Raw genomic sequence first — 16,315 nt, 5'->3', positions numbered from 1 at the left:
GACAATACTTTGTCCATTCCCATCATTTCGCGACGAATCTCACTGTCCGAAATTCCACTGAGTAGTGTGTCGCGGATCATGTGATCTGTATAACTAACTTTCAGCCCGCAGGAACATTTCGTAGTGAACGCACATATATCCGCTTTTCCTCGAGCACGAGCTGCAAAGGCGCGAAATTTTTCGTCGCGCATTTGGTGCATCGCCATAAACTCCGACCGTAACACCCCTGTGGCGACAGGTATAACGGCCAGTTGTCGCATTGCAAGCAAAAGTTCATCTACAGGTTTGCTCACTGTCTCAGCGTCAGCTTGGAGAAGGCTGTCCCCTAGGGCTTGGCCGGTACATTGAAATAACTGGACTGAAGCTGCTTCATCAGGAATGCTGCAGCCTTCTTTAAAAGCCTTCCATCTTCTGGTGAACACGCTCCATTCTTCTGGAGAAACTCCAATATCTACAGTAGGTCGATTTAGCTTCGGGCCAAGGTTTACGGGCGCTGGAGCGTTGCGCGTCGTAGCAGCATGACTGTACGTGTGACTTTGCAGCACCACACAAGCAACCGCTTCGGGCACGTCGGCTGTTTCAAAATTACAGTTGGGAAAGGCGCATGTTATCACCACCATTCCACAAATTTCTTTAGATTAACCTTATCCTATTGCGATTCGATCATGAACAAAGACGGTTATTTTTCTTAAATGTATTAACAAAAGAAAAATGATCGAATCGCAATTTCTGCAACAAAATACACAACGTAAGATTGTTAAACTCAACACTAGAACTAGAACAAAAGAAGCTGTTGTTCGCTAGCCTGCCAGAATGAAATGATACGAATAAAACAGAGTACTGCCTCGCGGAGTACACGTGACAAAAGGAGTGCAGAAGTAATCAAGGAATCTCGGTAACCGGCCCTGCGTCAAGTGCCTCTACAAGTATGCGAACAAGTACCAGGAATAACCTATCAAGGCTTTGTCAGTCCGAGGATAAAGATACAAAAACCAAACCAAACCAAAACCAACCAAGCATGCTAACTGCAGGCATTTGTATAACTGCAGGCAGATTTAATACTGTATTGTCAATTGTTTTGTTTGGATCCTACTACTTTTCAGTGCTTCACAAACTAATGGTATTCAATAAAACCACTCAAGGTATTATTCAGATGCAAAATAATTTCATATTTTGTGGTTTCCCAGCTTGAAATCTGTATGATACAGTTGCAAATACACAACATTTATAAAATTTTGTTGGGTTTGTCACTACACAAAACAAAGCTCACGTGAGTACAGTCAACCCACTTAATCAGATCAAATTGAGACCAAGCCAAACTGGTTCAATTAAGTAGGGAGAACAAATTTCACCAATTTGCATGTTTGTGAATCAAATAACATTTCTAAAACCGTCACCCCATGTTTCTTTGCTGTCAAACCAGATATATTCTTTACGGTACCAAAAAAGAAATTTTGCGTTCCAGCAACAAGGACTGCCTACCATAAATTCAGTAATGTAATTTACCAATTAAGTGCTACTGTGACCGACTGACCGTTCATCCCAATGCTTGGAGGAATAAATCAAACAACATGTCCTGAAAAGAATTAGAGAAGGAAACAATACAAAACACAGACAAAAACCTGCAGCTTCAAGCAACATTCTATCAACAATTTTTATGTTACAATGTTTTCATTTTGCTGCCATTCCTCTGTCTAGTGCAGATTGAACAATTGTCCTATGTTTCTCTGCTGCTTAATCCATACAAAATAAAGCAACATAAACTAAAAACTAAACTGACACCATCGACAAGCAATCAAAACAAAATGCAGTGAAGAACTGGTAGCCGGGCAACACTAAAAGGCGGAAATGCGGAAGGCGGAAATAAGCCGGGCGTGAAATGTCGTATTGTCCGCAGAAGTAGCGATTTAATGCCGATGTAGAAAACGCGGAAGTACGATCTTGGCGTCCATATTGTTTAACATAGCGATAACTTCATCATGAAAGAATGAAATGTTGCAACATGGAAAAAGGCGGAAATGCGATTTTTAACAACAACTCACCACCGAACCTACTTTTATGTTGAAATATCATTGAAAGATATTGTTTAGAAGCAATTGTGAGGTCATTAAATACTTTGACTGTTTTAATTCCACAGTTATTAGAGTAAATTTCGAAATTTAATGGAATTTATTGAAATAGGAAAAAGGCGGAAATGCGATTTTTAGCCACAACTCAATACCGAACATTTTCTTATGTTGAAATATCATTGAAAGATATTATTTAGAAGCAATTGTGAGATCATTAAATACTATGACTGTTTTAATTCTAAAGTTATTTCGACTTATTTCCGCGCTTCCGCATTTCCGCCTTTTAGTATTGCCCCTGGTAGCCTAGTTATTGAAAAAGACTGTCTTTGGGCGTTACCATGAGTTGTGTGGTGGGTGATTTCGTTTGGTTGCATTTCAAACTAGATTTCATAAAACAAATATTATTTTTAGCTAAAAATTTTGTTTTTTTTATTTGAATGTGTACAAACTTTCAAATTTTAGGCTACTTTTAGTCTTGCTTCAACTTGTAAATGGATTGGGCTACAGTACGGTACTTTTAGTTGCAGGTGGGCGGGAAATATAAAAAACATCAGACAACTCTGCCATAAATAGCTTTGTGAGAACATTGCATGATGCTTGACACCAATTCTTGAAGTGTAATTTTGCAAAACACATGTACAAAACTCAAAAAGCTTTTAACAATAAAACCTATTTATGGTAAAAAGTGACCGTTTTAGCAAGGTAGTGGTTCGATGAAGCTAACAAAATTGTACAAAAAATCGATTTAGATTTGGGACCAGTGATTGATTGATTGAAATGAATCTTTATCCTCGGACTGGGAAAGCTTCTTGCAGAGCTTAATCCTGGCAGTTTTGTATACTTGTAGACTGTAGAGGCTTTAAATCACTGATGCAGGCCTGGTCACCAAGATTAAAAGAGTGAAGTTTTCGATTGTTGAAGTCTTGTTGCCGGGGAATTATTCTATCCATTAGGTGCCGCTGAATGGAGAGCAGTCCTTAATGTGCGTTGCTCAAGCGTACACCACGAGAGTCAAACCAGCGGGGCTTGATCTTAGATTAAATAAGGGCCGATCAAGTGGGGTTGACTGCATCAGACTGCCAAGTAAGCATTCTTCAGCACAGGGTATATTTTTTCTAATTGATGTAATTTTAAGGTTTTGTATTTAACAACATTTGCCAATGTATTTGTAGATTTTTAGTTAAATTTGCAAATTTTTTGATAACAGGGGGAGCTTCCCCTCATTGACTCGAACATCCTAATGATAAACCACCCTTGACTGAATGTAATTATGATAGGGATGTTATGCACTTAAACCTATAGGCTACTGCAGTTCTTAACATAGCCTACTGTAGCACTAAATTTCTAAATTAAAGCTTCATTTGAAACATGCATTTAAAAGATTAAATAAGATAATGTTTTTTATCAAAAACCAATACTTAAATGCAAATACAGCACATCCAACAAACAACAATTGAAATTTGTTGTTACTATCTTTTTGTCATTGTAAATGTAAAGTTGCTAAAGCAAACTTGAAATTTTTCTTGAACGAATATATAAATTTTATAACCCAGCACAAATATATACCTACATTATTGAAATTACAATATTCTAATTTCAAAGACAAGTCAACGGAGCTTCACTTTTCGGCTGCCTAGTTCGTTGTGATGGTCAGAAATAAAAACAAACTGAAACATAGCTCTTCCAACTTGATAAAATTAAAGTGCGCCCAAAAAGCTTGAACTACAACAACCACCGCATAAGCTTCTGTAGCAACCACGATGTCTTACTCTCTAGCGCCCACTGCTTATGTATTCACATTTTAATGGGGAATCTTGAGTTGCTGCTGAAATAGCCTACAACTTGCTGAGATGCATAGCGGGAACATCTTGGGCTGCTAGTACCTCCGAATATGCTTCCCCTGCTTGGTGTCGCAGCGTACACACTAGAAAAATTGACACTGCTCTTAACACCTCCATGAGAATAATCACCGGTTGCCTGCTTCCAACTTCCACAGACTTTCTGCCAGTAGCCTACTATCAGGCAAGACGTATTTTCCATCTTCCATCCTGAGATTTTCTTCCATCTCCATTCCATCTTCCATTCCAAATCAGAAATCTCTTTCATCTTCCATTCCATCTTCATATTTTGTGATCTCCGCGTTGAATATGCCACAAATAAACCTAAAAATCATAGGCTAAATTTAAGCTGAAAATTTAACAGCAATATTTTGCTAACGATTACGTACCGTTTGGTGTCAGAACTAGAGGCGTAGATTGATTCTATAAATACAGACAGAAACAACACGTGGCAAAGTTAAAGAAACTTTAGTAGTAGTCTACGTTGGAGAAGATAAAAAAGTAACGAAAATACTTAAGAAGCATCGCGGACAATTGGTGTAATAAAAGTACAAGTTAAGTCATCATCATCGGATGATATGGTTGAAGCTAGTCCTGTGTGAGTTTCACAAACAAAAACACTAGTAGCCTACTGATGGGTGGCAGCCACAAAAAATTACAGAAGCTGCATTGCATGTAGGCTATCAGTAGCCAGAGGTGGGCACCCGCTACTTTTAAAGTAGCGCGCTACTCGCTACCGCCAGTGATGGGTATTATCGGCGATAATTTACCGGCGATAATATAAGTTATCGTTTATCGTTATCGCTTTAGGCATATTTCGTTTATCGATTATCGTTATCGCTAAACTGAAAAATGAGTTATCGCGCCCAACATTGGCTACCGCTACTTGGATCAAAATAGCGCGCGCTACCGCTACCCGCTACCAATTTACAAAAGCAGCGCCCTACCCGCTACCGCTACTCATACCAAAGTAGCGCGCGCTACCGCTACTTCTTGTAGTATACCTAAAGTGATTGTACGGCATGCAACGTGATCTTGCCTGTAGCTGCTAGCCGTTTGTTGCATTGTTACAACAAACTGTACGTGTTTCACAGTAGCCTTGTAGTCAACCTACCGTCAGGTTGTCTGTTTTGTTAGTTTATGTATCTTTGTTAAATGGAGGTTTAATTCATGTTTTGTTTTCTAGACTTTCGTTATAAGTTAGTTTAAGCTTTAATAAAGCAAATACAATGTAAAAAATAGTTTCATTTCAATTAAACTAACTTATAACTTACTATGGCAACTAGCACGCTGAAAGACATATTGAAGCCGGCAAGGTTTGATGCAGAGCCTAACGCGCAAAATGCAACAAAGGTCTGGAAGCATTGGTTGAAAATCTTCAATCTATTCTTACAAAAATGCCAGATTGCAGAAGAAGACAAGCTCAGCGTGTTGTTCGCCAATATTAACCCAGATGTCTATGAAATGGTAGAAGACTCTCCTACCTACGAAGCAGCAATCTCGAAACTAAATGGAGTGTACATAAAGACCCCAAATTCGATATTTGCAAGACATCTGTTAGCTACAAGGAGACAACAGCCAGCGGAGTCTCTCCATGATTTTAAGAGAGCATTACATTCGCTTAGTAAAGACTGCGAACTAAGGGATGTCACTGCCGAGAAGTACCGTGAGGAACTCATTCGAGATGCTTTTATAAATGGGTTGGCTGCAAACCATATCCGCCAGCGATTATTGGAAAGCACGGAACTGACTCTTGAGGCTGCCTTTAATATCGCAAACTCTTTAAGCACGGCACAGGCAAACTCTGCAGCCTATACGCCAAGAGTGGATGACCTCGCTGTACTAACTCCCGTCCATGATGAACCTAACCAAGACAGCGCTTTGGGAAATTGGAACATGTCTGCAGCCATATCAAAATCTAAGTCTTGCTACTTCTGTGGTCAAAAATATCACGATCGACGGCGATGTCCAGCTAAGCACGCTCAGTGCTTCACATGTGGGAAATTAGGCCATTTCGCTAAGGTGTGCCGTTCTAAAGTGCCTTCCTCCAAGAGTTATACGCAAGAGAGTCAAAGTAGTAGCTCAACATCCCTGGCTACGACGTCGTTGCAGTCCTCTGTTTCCGCGTCATGTCCTGGAAGCTTACAGAGTGCATGTTTGCCTATCACACTAAATGGAAAATGCCTCACCGCTCTAATGGACACCGGCAGCTCCGAAAGTTACATCGACTCAACAGTGTGCAAGAACTTACAGTTAGGCGTTTATCCTTCATCCCAGCAAGTTCAAATGGCTGCTTCCAATGTAAAAATGAAGTCTACCGGATTTTGTTTGGCTAACTTGAAAATAAATCAAACCAAGTATGACATGACTAGACTAAATATCCTTGAAAATCTCTGTAGTGACGTCATTCTTGGATTAGACTTCCAAAGTCAACACAAACAGTTAATTTTCGAGTTCCAAGGAGTATCGCCGGACCTTGTTGTTTCAAACAAGGTTGTGCCGTAACTGCAGCGGAGACTAGCAAAGCATCCTTATTTTCAAACTTGTCGCCAAACGTCAAGCCCATTGCTACAAAATCCCGACGCTTCAGTCAAGAAGACAAAGCCTTCATAAACGAAAACGTCGAACAACTTCTTAAAGACGGAATCATTCAACCGAGCCAATCCCCTTGGCGAGCTCAGGTAGTTGTAGTTAAAGACGATACTAACCGTCATAAAAAACGACTGTGCATAGACTATTCCCAAACGATTAACATTTTCACGGAACTTGACGCATATCCATTACCGCGCATAGATGATATGGTAAATGAACTTGCAAGATACAAGGTGTTCTCGACGTTTGATTTACGCAGCGCTTATCATCAAATAAAAATAATCGAGTCCGAAAGTAAATATACTGCGTTTGAAGCCTGTGGCAAACTTTATGAATTTACCCGCATTCCCTTTGGAGTAAAAAATGGCGTTGCTGCATTTTAACGAAAAATATCAGAATTTATCAAAGAAGAGCAGTTAAAGGACGTATTTCCATATTTGGATAATGTTACCGTGGCGGGACGTGATCAAGAACAGCATGATAAAAATGTGCAAGCTTTTCTAGAGGCGATCCGAAAACGAAAGTTTACTCTAAATGAGACCAAAACTATTTCCTCGGTATCGAGTATTCAGATTCTTGGATACGTGGTAGGAAACGATGTCATAAAACCAGACCCTGAGCGCATGCGTCCCTTACAAGATTTTCCGCCGCCAAATAGCGCTGCTTCACTAAAACGCGTGCTTGGGATGTTTGCGTATTATGCGAAGTGGATACACTGTTTTGCGGACAAAATTCGGCCTCTTGCCCACACAAAGCAATTTCCCCTTTCAAATGAAGCTATGAAAGCGTTTTTGCAGCAGAAACTGGAACTGGAAAATACAGGTCTGAAATCAATAGACGAACGTCTACCTTTTGTCGTTGAGTGTGACGCTTCTAATATTGCTTTGTCTGCTACACTTAATCAAGGTGGTCGCCCTGTTGCATTCATGTCGCGGACCTTACAAGGGAGTGAGCTAAACTATCCCGCGTACGAGAAAGAAGCTACAGCCGTAATTGAGGCCGTCAGGAAGTGGTCGCATTTGTTGGCCAGAAAAACGTTCACACTGATTACTGACCAAAGGTCTGTTGCCTTTATGCTGGACAGCCGTCGCCGTTCCAAAATAAAAGCTAATAAAATTCAGCAATGGCGGGTGGAAATGGGTTCTTTTTCTTACGAAATGAAATATCGCCCCGGCCAGAGAAGTGTTGGCCCGGACACTTTCACCAGAGCATTTTGCTCATCATTGTCTTGTTCAAGCACACTTCATGACATACACGACAGCCTTTGCCACCCAGGAGTGACTAGGATGCTACACTTCGTTCGATCCAAAAATTTGCCCTTTTCGACAAACGACGTAAAGAAAATGGTCTCAGCATGTAAAATATGTGCAGAAGTTAAACCGCATTTTTTTCGCCAAAATCGTGGAACATTAATCAAGGCAACCCAGCCAATGGAACGACTAAGTATAGACTTCAAAGGCCCGGTACTGTCAGCAACGAATAATAAGTACCTGTTGGTAGTGATCGACGAATATTCACGCTTCCCTTTTGCCTTTCCCTGTAAGGACATGACAACAACTTCTGTGATACGAGCGCTTGATAGTTTATTTTCATTGTGTGGAACACCAGGATTCATTCACTCCGACAATGGATCGGCATTTACCTCGACGCAGTTCAAACAGTATCTGACACAACGCCGAATTGCATCGAGTAAATCAAGCATCTACCATCCGTCTGGAAATGGGCAAGTTGAACGAACTGTAGGCACAGTGTGGAAAACCGTCCAATTAGCTCTAAAAACTGGTCAAGTTCCGTTATCGCGCTGGGAAACTGTATTAGACAACGCCCTGCATTCTATTCGATCGCTTATTTGCACATCCACAAATGCTATTCCACATGAACGTTTTTTTGAGTTTCAGCGACGGTCATGCACTGGAGAATCGCTTCCCTCGTGGATGACTGTTCCTGGAAAAGTATATCTCAAACGTTTTGTTCGCACTGATAAGAGCGCTCCATTGGTGGACGAAGTCGAATTGCTTGGTGTTAATCCAACGTATGCGAATGTACGTTATTCCAATGGTCGGGAAGCGACTGTCTCACTTCGCGATATCGCTCCATGCCCAAGCACTCCTGATCCTCCAACTGACCATCATTCAAATAATGAAATTGAAATCTCGGAAGTAGATGCATCAACTGTAAACCCAATTGAAATAAATGATCCGCCCCTTGTATCGCCCGGCCGTCATGATGACGAAGACGATGTTGAAAAATGTTATCCGAGACGGTCATCTCGTTGCAACAAAGGGGTGCCTCCTCTACGATACGGAGATGTTTAACAATCATTTAACAATCATTTTAATCGAACCTTATTGTTTGGAATATTGATCATTTTAACCGTAAAGTTGTAAACTACCTGTTACTCTTCGGTAGGCGATATGTGTTTGTGTTTTCTATGTGTTTGTGTTTTCTTTTAGGAGGGGTGAATGTAGTATACCTAAAGTGATTGTACGGCATGCAACGTGATCTTGCCTGTAGCTGCTAGCCGTTTGTTGCATTGTTACAACAAACTGTACGTGTTTCACAGTAGCCTTGTAGTCAACCTACCGTCAGGTTGTCTGTTTTGTTAGTTTATGTATCTTTGTTAAATGGAGGTTTAATTCATGTTTTGTTTTCTAGACTTTCGTTATAAGTTAGTTTAAGCTTTAATAAAGCAAATACAATGTAAAGAATAGTTTCATTTCACTTCTTCCGCTACTTTTGTCTAAAATGACACTAGGAAGCACTTCAAGTCCCTAGTGACGCAAAAACGACCTTGAAAACGAATGTCATCATTCCTTTACACTGTCATTTTAACGTCGTTATAGAAAACACATTCCAAGGGAAATTTAATGTTGCGCATCTTTCAAAAATTTAATGTTAAATTAAAATTAATGTTTAATGTTAAAATTTAATGTTACGCATCTTTCAAAGCTGTGGGATGGCGCAGCGGATAAGGAGCTCGCTTTCCAATCATGCAATCCTGGTTCGACTCCCGGCTTAAGCTGGTTGTTGAAAAACACCGCTCACCTCTACCCAGGGTGTAATAAATTGGGTGGGCGTAGTTGCTGAAGGAAAGGCGGCTGAGAGAAAGGAACTGGCCACCCTACTCTCGTTAGTGCCGAAGGCTTAGTCTAATGAGAACCTTATCTTCTCGTTCCCCGAGGCTTGAATCAAGTATGGGACTCACCTTTACCTATCTTTCAAAAACACGTGCATTTCAAAATGAGAGTCACTAAGTCCTGCCCGCTTTGGCTTAAGCACATCTTTTCCAACAGAGAAAAGTTTCTCCACCGCAGCACTGGAAGGAATGGGGGTGTTATATTTAATGAGCAGATGTTTTAACTCGGTATTCGAAAAGCTCAAGGACTTAGCTGCTCCTGTCCGACAATTGCTGTTTCCTTCTGCACCGACGTTTCACGGGATGGCGCCAACACACCAAAAACTTCATCCGCGGAGTCGTGACTGGTGTTGGTGTCACTCTTCTCGGTATCAACCTTGATCGCAGGATCGCAGCTCCACACCAGAAAACGAGATTCCCAAAAGACCGAAACTTTGCAACCAAACCGATTATATGGCTGCTTGACCACGCCAGTGTTGCAAAAAAAACGAGTACTTTTTTCATTTTAAATTAAAAAGTAGCGGGTAGCGGGAGTGCGACTGAAAAAAAAGTAGCGTCTTTCCCGCTACCGCTATTTAAAAAAAAAATAGCGCCGCTACTGCAGCCGCTACTCCAACTAAGAAGTAGCGCCGCTACTGCCCACCTCTGTGCAGAGGTGGGGACCCGCTACTTTTGAAGTACCGTAGCGCGCTACCCGCTACCGCTACTTGGGCCAAAGTAGCGCGCGCTACCGCTACCCGCTACCAATTTACAAAAGTAGCGCGCTACCCGCTACCGCTACTCGGGCCAAAGTAGAGCGCGCTACCGCTACTTTTGTCTAAAATGACACTAAGAAACACTCAAGTTCCTAGTGACGCAAAAATGACCTTGAAAACGAATGTTATCATTCGTTTACGCTGTCATTTTAACGTCGTTATAAAAAACACATTCTATGGGAAATTTAATGTTACGCATCTTTCAAAAACACGTGCATTTCAAAATGAGAGTCACTAAGTCCTGCCCGCTTTGGCTTAAGCACATCTTTTCCAACAGAGAAAAGTCTCTCCACCGCAGCATTGGAAGGAATGGGGGTGTTGTATTTAATGAACAGATGTTTTAACTCGGTATTCGAAAAGCTCAAGGACTTGCTCTTGTCCGAAAAAAGGCGTCCACAATTGCTGCTTCCTTCTGCACCGACATTTCACGGGATGGCGCAAACACTCCAAAAAATACATCCTCGGAGTCATCACTGGTGTTGGTGTCACTCTTCTCGATATCAACCTGGCTTGATGTTTCCCGCAACAGTCGAATTACATCTGTCTTGACTTTTTCTCGCAGTGCGTCAGCATCATCCGTGGAAACGTAGTGCAGAAATTGTAGCCACGAGCCCACGACGTCTTGAAGGAGGGATGAAGGCATGATGCCATAACGCATTTTATGTCGTTGAAGCACTTGTTGAATCGTTTCTTCACCCCTTCAAGGACTTTCACTTTCAACTCCTCACAGGCCGCAAGATCACTGATCTCGGTCAACTTCTTCGCGCAAATTGTGATGGTTGGAAGCAAGACTCCGTAATACGCCTTGGACTCGCCCTGGAGAATGTCTAAACCCTGGCAGATAGGCTTCATCACACGGAGATATTCGCCGAAGAAGTTGAAGTCAGCTAGAAAAGACCGAAACTTTGCAACCAAACCGATTATATAGCTATGCTTGACCACGCCAGTATTGCAAAAAAAAACAAGCATTTTTTTCAATTTAAAATAAAAAGTAGTGGGTAGCGGGAGTGCGACTGAAAAAAAGTAGCGCCTCTCCCGCTACTTTGGAAAAAAAATAGCGCCGCTACTGCAGCCGCTACACCAACTAAAAAGTAGCGCCGCTACCGCTACTTTTACCAGAAAAGTAGCGCGCTACTGCCCACCTCTGATGGAATACTGTCAAACGTCGAGAAGTTTCCTCCACTTGAGAGAAGTGTGAATCGTTTATTTCTTTCTGATTTGTAAATTCTGCTTAACGACAGTAGGTTTGACAAATGCGCGTCAGGCAACAGTCCCGTTGGTTTAATACGAACCGAAAATCGAATTATTTTAGCAAGCAACGTTATATTTTGCATGTCTTGATAAAGCGTTAGAAAGTTAATGATGGAATTGGAATGGAATGATGGAAAATTGTCTTCCTTTCCACCCTTGGCATTTTCCACCTTCCATCCCAAAATCTGTCTTCCATTCCATTCCATCTTTCATTCCATTCCATCCCATCCCATTCCCTGCATGGTAGGGGGGACCAGTAGGGGCCACAAATTGAAAAATCGCCACTCGAGTTTATAGCTACCCAGAGGCCAGATCATACCCAGTGTAGGCTACGCTGGCTACCTACTTGACTGATGAGGCTGTAAAGCCGAAACGGTGTGCCACTGTCTGCAGTTTTTATAAGGATATGTATGTTCAGCTTAATTCGTTTGACACAGCAGATTGTGGATCAATAATTTAGAAAGGCAAACGTTAGGCAGCAGCCTATTAGCACTGATGTTTTTACCATGCCGGTAATTACAACGACGTATTGATTACAAATGAAAAAAAGGGAAAATTCTTTGTAAAGGTCGTAAGAATTCTATCAAAAAATTAATAGAAAAAGATTAGTCAGCATATAGATCACAGAATTTTGATTCTGTGTGCCAACATATAGCTCATAAGAGACATAACATAACTTGGTTAACCGTCACAATTGCGTCGGAGTTCAGCAAATTCTTCAAAGTTACTTACTGTGCTAACATTTTAGATAAAATAGTTTTAGGGATCCGCAACCGCTTCGTGGGCATCAAAAGCGGACCGCCAAGACAAAAGGTTGAGAGCCACTGATCTAGGCCTTACAAGAGGGACGTAGTCACTGAGGCTTGGGAAGCAATCGCTCCCTTTCAAATTCTATCTTGACACTCGTAAAAAATCTTTTAATATCATTGTAATTCATGTTGAGAGAGAGAGAGAGAGAGAGAAACCTTTTATTTTGTCTGCTGCGAAAAATAGTATACGGTACAAATATAAACCAGTACAAATAAATGATGTTTGCTCCCCAACAGTTGCTTTTGCCGGCCAAAATGGTCTTTTTAGTTACGTCACAGCCCTACGAACTTCATTGCACACGTTACTTTGCCACTGAAGCAATAAAATAACAATTTAGAAACACATCCTGTCTAAAGTAAATTCTTTTTTTTTTTATGAAACTCTGTTGATGGATGTTACAATAATACGTATTAAAAGTACCAAATTGAAAAAGAAAACATGATTCCAATGACAGAATACCGTGAGAAAACGCTACAAAAATATTTTAAACCTGGCGTATACAATGACTTAGCGTATCTTTGCTAAGCTTAAATCAATACGTTATAGCTGTTTTACAATGATTGAATTTCTAAAAGTAAAACTGTTGTGTCAAAGAAACTATAATATCAAATTTGTTAAGCGATCTATGCGTTCGGCTGGATATAAAAATAAAAATTACTATTTTAAACAGAAACCTTTAAAAACTAAAACAGAAATTTATAGGCTGCACCAAAACATGAATTTATCGACATTTTATAGCTTTAGTCAATATGATCGAACACCAAAACACAAATTGGGCCAAAATAAGAAAAAAATAGTTTACGAATATATTTGAAAATTGACTACAAGTATTAGCATTTTATAATAGTCTCGGATGATTTCATTCTAAAATCATATTCATTGCTTCAAGTAGTTCTTTTGTTTACATTGCAATTACTGATTAGCCAAACTGTTTCCCCCAATTCCAGTATTTCAAACTATTAAACTGATTTTTTTTCAGTCTAGACTCTAGATCAGGGGTTCCCAACCTTTTTACGGTCTCGTACCACTTGGACGCTCTGTACTGCCAAGTGTACCACTTCTTGCAGAACAACTAAATTGATCGAGTCATATTTTATTCAGAAGAATAATATTGGCATATTAAAATAACACTAAAGCACCACAATTAAATTTAATGAGATTTTAGTTTTTTGTTTACTGTCCACCAATTGGTCGGTGGGTGGTGTAAATTTGCTAACAGCGCAACGAAAGTCATTTCCTAGTCGGTTTCGATTTTTTGACTTGATGTTCATCATGACTAAAAATCCCTGCTCGCATTCAGGTATTTCCATGTGGAAGGGAAAATCAGTAGCTGTGGAACAGCATGGGAAGCTAACGTTGAATATTAAGAGGCCATACTGAGCCAGAAGTTTATTGGAGAACATTCCTTGTAACTGTTGTTGAACATTTTATTCCGATCCATTTTTATCTTACAACTAGCATTATTCAACGATATTTGTAGCTTAAGCTATAAAACAGTAGATGATATCTATCAAGAGCAATCATTTGACATAATTAACGCCTTTTCAAAGGCGTTTTACGGCTTTTCAAAGCAATTGCGCTCCTTGTTGACAATTGACATGACCTGTATTTTGAAGATCGTAGCCTAATGATATAAAGTAACAAGAATAGTTACGTAACAACAAGAATAGGCTTCGGGAAATTATTTTTGTAAACAAAACCAGATAAACAAAATATAATGTAGTGAATCCAGGTTTTTGTGAAAAAAAACGGAAGCTACCCGCGTACCACCTGAAAAATCTTTGCGTACCACTAGTGGTACGCGTACCACAGGTTGGAAACCCCTGCTCTAGATGAAGACTATTAGTATTCTATATTTATTCTATTTGCATAAGGACCTTCTGATGATCTCCTATTAAGGTGAAACAGGCTGTCAAGGGTTTAGACTAGAGAGTAATAACTATATTTGATTTAGTTTGCTCTGCTTGGCTTTTTGCTTGGCATTGAGCACTTTTTGTATAGTATTTATTGTTTATTAAGGTATTTATGTTTATTCATAGTATTTATATTGAGGTACCATACTGATATAGCTTAGCTATTATAATGGTATTCTACCCGTAGACTCCTAGGCTATTTAGGAACACACCCAAAAGAGGTGACATAAACTTGAAAAATGACAAAATAATAAAACTAGATGACGTAATAACAATGACGATGACAAAATAACTAAACTTTTATTATTTTGTCATTTTTCAAGTTTATGTTACCTCTTTTGGGTGTGTTGTTTTAAAAAAAACATAGAATAGTTTAACAAAACCTTTGTCGAAACACTAGGCTTTATTAAGATAATTAAAATTGAACTAAAGTTTGGTGTTTTGCAAAAATCCAACTCATTACAATATATTTGCTTGGCAGCACGTCCATTTTGTAGTTTCTTTTGTGATCTAAACAGATAAAAGATCTTATCATTATCATATTTATAATAGCAAGGTTGGTATTTCTTTTGTTATTCGCTATAAAGTCTTCCAATTATTATGAACCTGTAGAGACGCAAATGAACCGTTTGAACCAGCAGACGGGTATCTGCAACATCGCAGCCCTTCCCATTCTAAATATGGTCTCGCTATGACAACAATCGATTAAAAGATACAATTTTAGTCAATAAACTTTGAATCATTCCTATTTCCGCCAAAATAGAGGAAAAACTTAATAAAGTACTAGTGTGTTTTGGTGCGGGCAACAAGAATTTAAAATATAAACTTGAACCATTTCCTTCATACCTCAAAGGCCACGAATGTCGCAATGGTTGTAGTGGTCTCACGGTTTTTAGTTTCAAAACATATGTAGGCTAAACTAAGCTGAGTGACAGCAAAACGACTCCGTTTTATGTCCGGCAACCCACTTAGCGGCTAAGAAAAACTTTAATGTTTCTTTTGAAAAACAGTTAAATTTTAAAATGCGTGTGGTCTCAATGAAGCGTGATAAAGCAATTCGTGGTAGTTTTAAAGAGCAAACAATATTTTAGTTGATGACGCGGCTAAATCGGCCTAGGCCTAGACTATATGGAAGATGAGACTGCTTAACCTGCTACTATAAACTTTGGAAATGATAATTTTGTACAAGCATTAAAATCACAGTTTATGACTATATCATGCTTTCAGTAGTGTACCTCTATGATCATGCCCTCATCAACATTTTTTTGTAATTGCAACAAATGATTTGGCTGGCTTTGGGTTAGCAGCGGTCGAAGAAACTTCAAACTTTTACCAGAAATCTGTTAAAAACTAAAATTATGGCCAATGTTCAACTCATCCTTACTGAACTTATTGTCTCTGTATTGATTTGTACAAAAGCTGCCAGATTTGCTACGGTATTGAGCCATTTACCAACTAATGATAAAAGTTATATTTTTAGATTAGGCCCAGTGTGGCCATTTGTAAAACTAAGCCGTAAACAAAGCACTTATTTTGTTATATATGTTTTTAATCCAGAAAGCGTACGCAATAAAATATGGCATTTTTACCTTTGAGCTTTTCTAAAAAAATATTTCAGAACTTATTAAGGTAAATCATATAGAGATAACTTATGACGAGAAAGAACTTTCAAAAATTTATAGAATAAAGAAAAATTCAACTTTTTTATATCGCGACGCGCAATAACGATCAATTTAAGCTCTACAGTGAAATATCCTGCATTGAACCTAAATAAAAACTTCAGTCAACATTGATTTGCAATGAAAAAAAAACGGCAATCTTTTGGCTCTACATTGTGCAAAACATCTGGCAACGCTTATTTAAACTGACAATTTGTAACGCAAAATACAATATACTGCCGAGTTTTGCCACCCCTTTATTTGTTTTTAGTGCAAAATCTATCCGAAGTAGC

At 39.5% G+C, this 16,315-nt stretch overlaps 1 protein-coding gene across 1 annotated transcript; it reads left to right on the top strand.

Annotated features, from left to right (window-relative positions):
• Positions 1 to 5,182: 5,182 nt before the first annotated feature.
• LOC145779056 (uncharacterized) lies at positions 5,183 to 6,412 on the top strand. The gene has a single exon (XM_082590633.1). The coding sequence runs from the start codon at positions 5,183 to 5,185 to the stop codon at positions 6,410 to 6,412; it is 1,230 nt and encodes a 409-aa protein (XP_082446759.1).
• The last annotated feature ends 9,903 nt before the right edge of the window (positions 6,413 to 16,315 follow it).

Source organism: Aplidium turbinatum, chromosome 10 (genome assembly GCF_918807975.1).
Source record: "Aplidium turbinatum chromosome 10, kaAplTurb1.1, whole genome shotgun sequence".
In the NCBI taxonomy this organism is placed as follows: Eukaryota; Metazoa; Chordata; class Ascidiacea; order Aplousobranchia; family Polyclinidae; genus Aplidium; species Aplidium turbinatum.
Note: the sequence above shows the minus strand (reverse complement) of the source record. Positions and strands in the feature narration are given on the sequence as shown.

Coding starts and splice junctions, on each gene's coding strand:
- LOC145779056 (XM_082590633.1), top strand. CDS start 5,183: ATGGCAACTAGCACGCTGAAAGACATATTGAAGCCGGCAAGGTTTGAT.